Below are 12230 nucleotides of genomic sequence, written 5' to 3'. Positions count from 1 at the left end.
TTCCCTGTTTTTGTTTCTATTCCTGCAAATGTACTAATTGTTGATTGTTATCTGTACATCATTCCTATTTTTCAAAATAAATAGTTAAAAAAAAAAATGTAACTCAAATTATGTTCAGCATATCTCATCTGTAGATTCAGTAAAGTAGCAGTATAGAGATGCGTCCTATTTTAACTTTTGACACGTATCTTTAAGATTACACTTTTAGAATGGCCTTTAAGAACAGATGGTGAACTCCATGAGATGCAGAAAATGCTCAGTGACAGGTCACTACTCACCTTTGTATGATTATGGAACCATTGAAGTATGAAGATGGGAAACCTTTACTGGTGACATCATTACCCAAAGCAGAAAATGTTGAGTTGGTCATTCCCTGTGTACTTTGTGCTTTTCATGGAGCTCAGCAGCTGTGACAGGTAGCAGCAAGAATGGCTGCTTTCAGGCCAGAGGTCACATTGTTGTATTTTCCATTATCATTTAAACTGAGACAAACAATCAGCATCATGAAGTATGTGAACATTTTAATGAGATCACAAAAGTAGGAATAACATTTGTAAAATTGTAAGAGTATTACCATTTAACATCACTTATAGTTTATATATTGTGGACAGTGTTAAATTAAATCTATTTTAAAGCATCTTTCTGTCATCTATCCTGTGCAATGCTCTTCCTTAATGTAAAGATGCCCAGATATAGGGGTATAATTACTAAACGGCGGGTTTTAAAAAGTGGAGATTTTGCCTACAGCAACCAATCAGATTCTAGCTGTTATTTTGTAGAATGCACTAAATAAATTTAGAATCTGATTGGTTGCTATAGGCAACATCTCCACTTTTTCAAACCTGCAGTTTAGTAAATATACCCCATAGTGTGATTCTGACAGCCAAAGAGGTTTTATTTGATCTAAATCACCACAAACTGCAGTGTGTATGGGTCTAAAAGAACAGATATTGATGAGGATCTGATGCCCATTGCAAGCAGCAGAAAATGCTATTGGATTTTGATTCAGCTATGTATGGGCACCTTTACTATTCATGCTTAAATGTATACCAGAGGAATTATCTGATCTGTCCTCAGTAAATGGTATTTTAGCCTGGATGTTTTGAATAACTTAAATTTGCCATTAATAAAGTTTGAAATGTGATCATATTAGCAATGTCCACGACATAATTCAACTCCAATTTATTTACAGACATGTGTGAAGGAGCTTGCAATACATTAGAGCAATAAGGGTAAATATTATTAATGGTTACTGTGGAGTTTTTTTTAACACAGAACTGAATAACAAACATTTTATTTTCAATTAAAACCTACAGTATAAAGAAAAAACATTAGACTATGAGTATCAGCTGCACAATAACTTGAATGAGCAGTACAAATGATACCTACAGACTATGAACTTGAGAGGTGTACTTATCTGGCGCTATTTTAACTTAAAAATGCCTGGCTTACAATGGCGTATAGCTACATCTATTATAAAGGTTAGGATAATTAGAAAACCCATTATGGGTACAGTAATAAGGCAAGGTAATTTGCAAATTGCAGAAGGTGAATTGGGGCACGAATTGGGATAATCTGCAAAGAAAAAAAAGAATTGTTTTGATTACTGTCCTTTATATTTTCCATTTAGATATCATACATATCACTGTTTGTGAGACACTGGGATGCAATAGACCTCATTTATGACTTGCACTCTATGTTCAGCAACACATGCTTTTGCTTTCCACCAGTGTATCTAAATGGTCTATCATGTGCACTTTAATGTGCGTGCATCCCCCCTGCTTTAAGCAGATATTGATACAAACTAAAAGTGTGTCTATGTTTGCGGAGTATTTGGAGACAAGCACTTTGTAAACATCAGGGGGTAAATGTATCAAGCTGTGAGTTTCTGGCAGGTTTGAAAAGTGGAGATGTTACCTATAGCAACCAATCAGATTCTAGTTATCATTTATTTAGTGCTTTTACAAAATGATAGCTAGAATCTGATTGCTGATTGGCTGCTATAGGTAACATCTCCAATTTTCAAACCCGTTAATGTGTGAGTAGCTATGAAACCCCATGTCCGAACCCTACTAAGGGTGCCAATCCTTGTGGGGGATAGAACAAACAAAATACAATATAAGGTGCACCAGGCAAACAAGCTAAAAGCCTATAATAAATATGGTGGATTACGTCATAAAATAAAACAATATTTTTTATTATTAGCACATTAAACGTGCAATCTAGTTTAAAAAGTAACAATGTCTGGCAAATTGATAAAATACAAAGTAAAAATAAAAAATAAGATTAATAATAACCTTGTATACATCTTGTATGTGTTTGTAGTCACTGGTGTTTATTTCATTATTTGTTTTCATGGTTGGAACGTTTTCCCTTCTGAAGACTGACTTCAGCTGCACTTGAAAGGTGTTGGGAATTAATGTGCTTTTAATTTGTCATATGTTATTCCTGTTGACTGTGGAGTGAACCATTCATTGAAACATTGAAAATAAAAAATAAAAATTTGAAAAACTCCGTTGTAGAGATTGCTTTTATTCTGAGTTTGGACAGGCTGGTGAGCTGCTGCTCTGATTGCACATAACAAGTTTAATTTTGTAAGATATTCATGTGGTATATAGGATTTGTGTATCTGGAAAGAGTGCAAAATGAGTTCATAACAAGGGATACAATGTTTCCTATCATAGATGACAGAACACACACACACAGAACATTGATCAACAACATGTTACTTATCAGGAATCCAATATAGTTTTAGGGCAAGAAACAGGCCCAGCAATTTGCAAGGAGTACCTCAAACATCTATCCTATGTAGACATTACTAAGAGCACTATGATGACATTAGACATCTAATAGTAACATATAGAAAAAATATTATTGGTAAATTACTTTTTTGCGCTGAGGTTTCCCATACAAAATAGGTAGAGTAAATCTAATGAATATATAAAACGGAAAAGAATACTTATATTGGTTGATGGTATAGTGTTCAAATTCTTTCAAGCGATCATAGGGAATTGTCTGATGATGAACATACCATGCGAAAGAGAAAGAATATTTTCTTCGGTAATATTTCTCTTTGGCATGGTATGTTCATCATCAGACAATTCCCTATGATCGCTTGAAAGAATTTGAACACTATACCATCAACCAATATAAGTATTCTTTTCCATTTTATATATTCATTAGATTTACTCTACCTATTTTGTATGGGAAACCTCAGCGCAAAAAAGTAATTTACCAATAATATTTTTTCTATATGTGATTTATACTTTGGTGTAAAGTTTTAATTTTCTGATTTGCAGCAGTGGTATATGTAGCGCTGTAAGGGTATTATATACTTTATTAATCTAATAGTAACAGCTACTTATGCTACTACTAAATCCATTTAACTAGTATATATATTGTGAGACAAAAAGCTATATTTCACCTAGGTTCCTAACCTACTTGTTTTAAAACCCCAGAAAAATGTTATTGTTTGGGAGCTGCTGAAGGGCTATAGGCCTGTTGAAAAGCCAAAAAAGGGTCCTGGGGGTTTATGGATGGAGAGTGAGGGAGAGCTCCATCCATTAGGTCCATTAACCGGGTCTTCCAAGTTAACAGTGATTCTGCTAGCAATCAGGAGCTGCACCTGAGTGGTGCTAGTAAAAGGATGCAAGGCAGCTCAGTCAGTCTCTCACAACCTGGGGACAAGGGCTGCAGAGTCTCTGTAAGAGAATGCCTGATATTTGACTGTAAGTCACTGTGCTGTACATTTGTTTTTGTTCTGTCTCAGTTTGGTAGTCAGGAGTGACCAGTGTTTAGCTAGAGCCCAACAGCAATATATATCATCTGCCCAGGAGATGGTACTGGTCTTACTTGGTCACTGTGTATATATATATATATATATATATATATATACAAGTTAACCCGTGCATGATACTCATGCATTCTAGTCAAATCAAGCTACTTAAGGTCTTTAAAAGGTTCTTGTCATGCATTTGGGCCTAGCCCAGGCCTCCTCAGGGGAAAGCGTTACTTAGCGACGCAAGCACCCTTTTTAATATGTGTTCATGAGGTAAAATTACCTCACGAAAATGAGTTTGACCCCTCAACTCGTAAATTTAGCCTTTACTACCCCTCTCACGGGGGGAAGGAGGGATGATGGAAGTTAACTGACTTGACTATTCTAATTTTTTTGTCAAATTATGTCAGTATACCAAATTTCAGGTCAATTGGATGAGCCCTTTCTGAGAAAATAGTTTTTTCCACACACACACACTAACGCACGCCTCTACACATGTGTGTTCATGAGGTAAAATTACCTCACGAAAATGAGTTTGAGCCCTACCAAATTTCAGCCCTTTTTGAAATTTTTTCCCCACACACACTAAGAATTTAGTAGGTCAGTGTATAACTCTGCCCAGCAGGTGGCGCTGCAGATCGGTTTTATTTTTTCCACACACACACAGACAGACGCCACTAGACATTTATATATTAGATATATATATATATATATATATATATATGCACACACACACAGAAAAAACAAGCACTAGCATTCAAGTTGCGCAATCCATAATAAATATATTAGCAAAGGAAGTCACACATTGGTCTTTCCATCTCAAGTTTTAAAATAAAGAAACAACTTACCTTTTAGTTGGATATCAGTAGGTGAGGTTTCAAGAGAACTTCTCCTTTTTCAAATTTTATATTTAAAACTCATGCCTCAATTGGCTAAAAAATTATGGAAACCAACCTCAGTCGTGAAGAGGTTAATAAAAACTAGCATATTTTACAAAATATAAACAGTGCTTTACACTGTGTGACATCAGTGTGTGAATGTAATAACTCTTGTGACATGTGAGGAGGGTGCCACCTTGGGTGTCCCAAAGTGGTTGGTTCGAGTGAGGTCTATTCAGAGTAATTCCAGGTTGTGTCTAAGCTTGATAACCCTTCTACCCCTACACGCTCGAGTATGTCGACTAAATTAGGCTGTCATATGGGTCAGAATCTGGTCTGTATTAATTGCTACCTGTGTAATGCTGCTTATGCTCAAGTGTATGTGATTTCTAATAGAAAGGCTCCTGAACACAGAAGGGGGCTGATAACTAGCTTGCTGTCTGGTTGTGAGGCCAGAAGGCCCAAGCCTTCACCTGCGGCCCTATCGCTTTCCTGAATTTTAGACAGATTTGTTTATAAACACTTTTTCAAATGCCTGCTGATATGTCTTTACAGATATGTATCTCTTTATTTGATTAAATCTATTGCTTTAACTTATTATGGAGATTAGTGGTAATATGCGGCCCTTCTGAAGGTTAGAGGAATGACCATACAGCCCATGAAGTGTTTTCCTATCATTGCTCTAGACCAGTGTTTCTTCACTCCAGTCCTCACGTACCCCCAACAGCTCATTTCCAGGATTTCGTTAATATATAAATAAATAAATGATGATGATGATGATGATGCATGTACAGGTGATTTAGTCTACTTGGTGGGTCGGTTATTATCCCACCTTTTTCCACACACATTAATCCTCAAAACTTGAGCTGTTAGGGGTGCGTAAGGACTGGAGTTAAGGAACACTGCTCTAGACAATAACTTTGGGACAGTGCGTCTGCATTCGCTAGCTGGCTTCCAGGCCTGTGCTCTACTGTGAATTTCAAATTCTGTAAGGCCATAAACAATGTGGTAACACAACCATGCTTCTCTTTGATTTCACACTTCCATCTCAAAGGGGCATGGTTGGTAACAAGCTCACATTGTCTTCCTAAGACATAATAGCTGAGCATTTCTAATGCCCACCTAATTGCCAACCCTTCTTTTCGGCATATTTTTTCACATCATCATTAGGCTTTCTTTTCAAAAAAATAATGGCATAGTCTTTCCCATCTTTATTTTAGGACAGAACTTCACCTACATATAAGGTATGTGTCTGCACAATAAATTCCTCTTTAAAGTATGGTGTTACAAACACTGGCGTAAATAATGCTACTTTTAAAACCAGAAAAGCTTTCGTCAATACAATTTTAATTATAAAAATCTGATACATACCCTTTAATGCATCACGCTGTGGATTCTCTGTAAATTTAAAGAAAAACAATTATACACAGATATTAATAAGTTCACCAGAAAGCTTACATTGAAAAGGCATTTGCAAAGAAAGATTAGGCTATAACTAATTATGAAAACAACTCAAAATTGGGTCTCAAACCGGTGTCTAAATATTATCCCTTAGAGGCTAGAAGTACTCACATTGATATCTTCCAAGAACTATTGGTACAAGACTTATGCAATTATGAATATAAGACTAATAAGAATTTAAATAAAAATGAAAAAAAATCCTTTAAGGATTTACAAAATAACAAGGAAATCGTTACCAAATGAGCGGACAAAGGGGGATGAGTTGTATTACAAACCAGAACGGATTATATTAAAGAGGCAAGGAGATTACTGTGTGATGGTGCCTACATACCATTGCCAGATGATCCTACAAATAATTTTGTATCCTCAGAGAAACTTCTCTTAAAGGACTATATGAACAACTCATTAACAAAGATGAGTTTCGGTACCTAATGATGAATACTCCTATTATACCCATCTTTTATTTTCTGCCAAAAATACATAAAACTCTGATTATGTATCGGGCAGACCGATAGTGACCAGAATCGAATCACTTACATCTCAGAATATGCAGATATTTTCTTATAACTTTCTTATATCTTACTAATTTAACATCATATTGTTACGACTCTGCCTATACTTTGTATGTGGCAGCAGTACCTCAAATCCACCAGAGGTGCTGCTGTTCTGCCCCTGAACTTTCCACCATGCCTGTAGGAGTAAATATCCTTTTCTGATTAGAACTGCATCTGTCTCACAGCTTCTAACACCTGCCTCAATCTGTGCTCTGTGTAGTTCATCGTTTTTACCTGACTGCTGCTTGTCTCCTGTTTATCCCTGTTCCATTTTTGCTTTGCTGCTGTTTGACCTCCTGTTGTGACCCTCTGTCTGATTCCTGGACCCTGGTTGTTTGCCTGTTGCCCTGACCTCTGCTTGATTACTGGACTATGCTTATTTGCTTGTGACCCTGACCTCAGCCTGGCTATTGGACTCTGCTTGAACTCTTGTTGCCCTAACCTTTGCATGGTCACTAAACTCAGCTAGCCTGTCTGCTTCCTTGGACTACCTCATGCCTCTGGCAATCTGGAATCCTGACCCCAGCCTCTTTAGTCTGGAGCCTCATGCCTCCTGGCAATTGGGTAACTCATTATACTTGTCCCTGCATTTAAACTGTATTTGTCATTGCTTGGACTGTTCCTGCCATTCATCACACCTGTTCATAATTGTGTATTGTAGTATACCTGTTTATTCTGCAACCTGAAATCTGCAAATTCCACAAACTCAATCCTTTACATATTTTGCTTAATTAAAGACACTTGGGGGTAAATGTGTTATGGTCCAATTTTTTCAACTCGCCGGAAATCGGCGAGTTTACAGCTAAAATTTAAAGCGGCGCTGGCTTGTAAAGGCAAACTTGCCTTTACAAGCCAGCACCGCTTTAAATTTTAGCTGTAAACTCGACCATTTCCGGCGAGTTGAAAAAATCGGACCATAATACATTTACCCCTTGGTGTTTCTACTGCTATTGTCATGTTCTGAATGCATTAGGAATCATAACACATATCTTAATAACACCATTAATATCTTTCAATTTTTTAAAGATTTTAAATGGGACCCAACGTATATGTTGGTTACTATTGTTGTACAATCATTGTATACATCAAGTCAACACAAGACAGGCATTGAAGCTTGAAAACAATTTTTAGATCCTGATCCGACCCTTAGTGAGCAACACAAAGATTTTATATGTGACCTTATTCTATTTATTCTTACACACAACTATTTTAAGATTCTTAGATGAGTTTTACTTTCATAAATGCTGGACGGCAATGGGCACTATTTTTGCACCAAGTTTCGCAAATTTATTTATGGATAGTTGGGAACAGCGTTACATCTGTGATCCCAACCCTTTTTCTGATAACATAATAATATATAAAAGGTATGTAGATGATATTATATTGGTGTGGAGAGGTGACATTGATTCTTTTTAACCAATTTCTGATTTATATTGAAGCCAATGACTATAATCTTAAATTCAGGGCTATGCATGATCCCACTCAGAGTAAATACCTGGACTTAGTCCTAATGGGTACTGTCGAAGTCATATAATTGGATGAACGAAAGTATATTGGTTAATATTGTTTTGCTGTGCGATTGCGATCCGTACGCCACGTAACAAAGATCCGTACGCCACGTAACACGTGGCATGGTGCGATCGCACGGTAAAATACGCACGCACACACTCGCATTACAACATTTAGTTATTTATATAATTCATATTCATATTGGTTCCGTTACACTGTAATTTATGAGCAGATAGTATTTGGTTTATTATTAGTCTATATATATATATATATATATATATATATATATATAATGATTATATGTACACTTCAGTGATATTCAAGGTTCAGGTTATAGGAAAGGTATCATGCCTAGTATCATATCATATTAAAACCCTATTCATCAGCAGCAGTCCGGTTCCATCGCCGAAGAGATTGCATATTGCATACTCTAGTTATTGATGTTAGGGAATAAACCTGTGTATGATGCTGGCTATGAAATGCTAATTGTAACTGGAGCATTGGCGGGAAGAAAGGAGCTCATCACCTGGAGAGACGACCCTCACCTTTGGATTCCTTAGATTGAATCAGCCTATGACTTGTTTAGCCGGGACCCATCCGATGTCTGGACCTATAGAAGCAAGCCACGTCATTTGCATTGTTCTCTGTAACACTGACTGTGTATATATGATCATAGCTGTGCACCCAGCTCTCAGTCTTCACTGATCACAGTATTCAAAGGTGAATCACTGTCCAGGGGTGCCCGTGGTTAGCGCAGCGAGCGCATGTGATAGCAGCGGTATGTATGTATCTTTTGTTATTGGCTGTACTGTACTGTATCATAATATAATAATGTATTGAATTGTTGACTATTTACATCTGCTAAAATAAATCACTTTGTGCGTTAGAAACACAATACAATTGCCTATGCGATGCTTATTTGAAAACGATAAAATTACTATAATAGTACATATAACATAACCACCAAAATGTTTATTAAAATTGTGGACACTAATAGTTACCTACACTATGATAGTTGCCTTGTTAAGAAGTGTAAAACAAGTATCCTCTTTTCACAATTTTATATAATTAAAAGGAACTGTAGTGAAGATACTCACTGCAGAGAACAGCTATCTATTTATCCTGACAGATTTAAAAATAGGGGATACGTAGATAGTTTGCTGACTGGGACAGTTAATAAAATCACAGCAACAAATAGAACAGATTTATTAAGTTATTCAGGAAAAAAGATGAGGTCTTATTCATTACCAAATTCAGTAGTGGTGAGTCCAGAATTATAAACGCTGGGATACATTGAAGAAGGATCCAATATTAACAACTATCCTTCCAAATAAACCAAACGTCATTCTTAGAAAAAATAGAAATTTGAAAGATACCGTAGCCCCTAGCAGGCTAACAGAAACAATTAACACAAGTAGTACATTTTTAGACCTGAAGAGCTTTGTTAAATGCATGCACTGTAATGTGTGTAAATATGTAAATTTGAGTAAGAAAATATTCCTTAATCACAATAATTGCAGGGAGTTCGAAATTAAGCAATTTATGAACTGCATGACAACATCGGTCATATACTTGTTGTGTCCATGTGGTATGAAATATGGAGGGAAGACAAAAAGACTCTTTAAAGCTTCGGATACAAGAACATGTTAGGAATATAAAGAATAAACCTGACCTTCAAATCCATTGAACAGATTAAACTTGGATCAAGGGGCGGGGATTTACAGATTAAAACCTTCACAAAGAGAAATGTATTGGATTTATGAACTTTGGACCCTGTCACCACAGGGCATGAATGAAAGTTATGAGATAGTCCATTTTTTTATGAACAATTGTTGCATATAATTAACATTATTTTTATGTCATTGCAATCTTTTGTGTTTTCTATAAACTTAGGGATGTGTAGAATTGTGATATGTTATAAATTTAGATGCAATTTTATATTGTGGCAAGAGCCCGCTACTGCAGAAGCACATGCGAACAACTTCTTCCTTTTTATGTAGTTTTATTGTCAGGATGGTAAATGTTTTGACACCGTACAGATTTCACAGCAATACTTGGAGACCCTAAACGCTAGCTATACATAGACCAGCTCTCTCTCAGGACCAGCTAGCTACCCCAACATTGTTCTCCCTGAACAAGTGATACAAACAAGCTTTTATACCTGATACTCCTCCCCCAGCCTTAGCTTGATGGACAGGTGACACACCCACCTTCTCTTTAAAAGGAAACGCCCATTACTGCCTCTGTTTGCACTAACAGACAGACACACCCTGTCTGTTTGCAGAGAGGAAGGATTTCAAATCATGTAAATTAACCAAACTTAAACTATTGCTTTTCATACATAAGTCTTTACATTGAATCTAGGTGCTTTACTGCACAAATGTTTTACTCTATTTGCCTGCTTTCTCTGCATATTGCCAGCTAAATGCCACCTTTTGTTACAATATTTATATGACTTTTTCTGAATTTTATATGATTTTATGATCACATATTTTGTTATTTTAAAAATATTTGTAGATGTTATAAATTTGTATCACCTATTGTAGTTATAATATATCACATAGGGTCATCTATATTTACAATGATGTGTTTTAGTGCTGTATCTCAAAATGGGATTTTACTGATTTTGCATTACCTCCCTCTTTTCATTTTAACAGAGTTTAACATATATATTATTTTGACATATATGTTATATATTAGTATATTATAAGCTTTTATCACATTGCTGATTTTAATGTGTGATCTGGGCCTGAAATAATTACACTGAGGGCACTGTACTGGAACTTTGCACTTTTTAAAAATGGCCGTCATACTAGAAGAGTATGAAATATGTATGTTTCTGTAGGTGTAGCACAATCAGCACTTTGCTATACTTATTAGTAAATATATCCAGGTCTTCTTAAGTTTGTAATAAGAATGTTATTGCTTGGACACAGAACGACGATACTAGCTGATGCCCGCATGCACAGAAGTCTGAGGCTTCCATTGCGCATGTGCGCATTATTTAATCCTGATCTGATAACAGACTTATTCTATTACTCCTGATGAAGTTTCTTTAAAGTAATTAAATACATTGAGGTAATTAGGAATTGGATTTAAACAGAAGCTGTCTACCAATGTTCCCTGGAGCTTTTGGACTTATCTCTGGGCAACAGTAATGTGAGAATCTTCCTAAGGGTAGTGGACAGACAACCCTAGCATCCCCAATACTGGAAGTGTAATCATTTGGACTCCAGATAAGCGCATTATTTTATTTGTTTTATAAGTGCATATATTGTAGATTTGTCATATTAAAATTGTTTTATACAAAAAAACATTTCTTTCCTGACTGGCGATACACAGTGAAGCCAAGAGGCAAAGCAATATCTGTGAATTATACAGATATCCTTGATTTATTTTTCTATCTGGCACGCTTATACACAGTCGTTGGAGGTGGTAATAATATTATTATATCTGAAGATAAGACACTAGTTACTTTATTTTATTATGCATGTAATATGTTTGGGAGGCGTTCAAGATAATAGTCTGAGTACCAGGAACCTTAACAAAGATAAGCATCATTCAATCTTGCACTTGGTACGCATAATCATATCACCTTGGGTATTGGACATTATTTGCACATACTACACTATTTGGTGACCTATTCCTTCTTCATTATTGTAGATATAAATAAAAACATGTTAAATATTATTAGGTATTTGTCTTGTGATCTGCATTTGACTCTTGCATATTTGTGATTGGCTGGACATCTATTGGCATCTGTCAATTCAGGTCAACATTATTTTCCACTGGGGCTCTGTAATTATCAGTTCACATGGTTAAACATTTTTTTACATTTTATTTCTAATTGGACTGTGTCGTAAGATTCCCATTAGACTACTTTATGAAAGAAGATTTTGCTGTTTAATGAAGTGGTGACAGAGGTGTGTTCAGGTGTCTTTATTTAATTAAAAGATTTTTAAATAATTCTAATAGAATATTTTTTTCTATTAGTGGCAGTGATTGATGCTTATACCATATTTGCCACTTCAGTTAATATTTTTTACAATT

The 12230-nt window shown here is 35.8% G+C and overlaps 1 protein-coding gene across 2 annotated transcripts in view; it reads right to left on the bottom strand.

Annotated features, from left to right (window-relative positions):
- Positions 1-506: 506 nt before the first annotated feature.
- Positions 507-12230, bottom strand: part of GLIPR1 (GLI pathogenesis related 1) — a 39449-nt gene continuing 27725 nt past the window's right edge. For both annotated transcript variants that reach the window (XR_012691370.1, XM_075209550.1), the window contains 2 exons: positions 6028-6054; positions 507-1575 (listed from right to left, as the gene is read on the bottom strand). Coding sequence is in view for 1 of the 2 variants with exons in the window: in XM_075209550.1 (XP_075065651.1) it covers positions 6039-6054 (16 nt within the window). In the remaining variant the exon portion in view is untranslated. The remainder of the gene's footprint in view (positions 1576-6027; positions 6055-12230) is intronic.

The sequence above is a fragment of the Mixophyes fleayi genome, chromosome 4, assembly GCF_038048845.1.
Source record: "Mixophyes fleayi isolate aMixFle1 chromosome 4, aMixFle1.hap1, whole genome shotgun sequence".
NCBI lineage: Eukaryota > Metazoa > Chordata > Amphibia > Anura > Limnodynastidae > Mixophyes > Mixophyes fleayi.
Note: the sequence above shows the minus strand (reverse complement) of the source record. Positions and strands in the feature narration are given on the sequence as shown.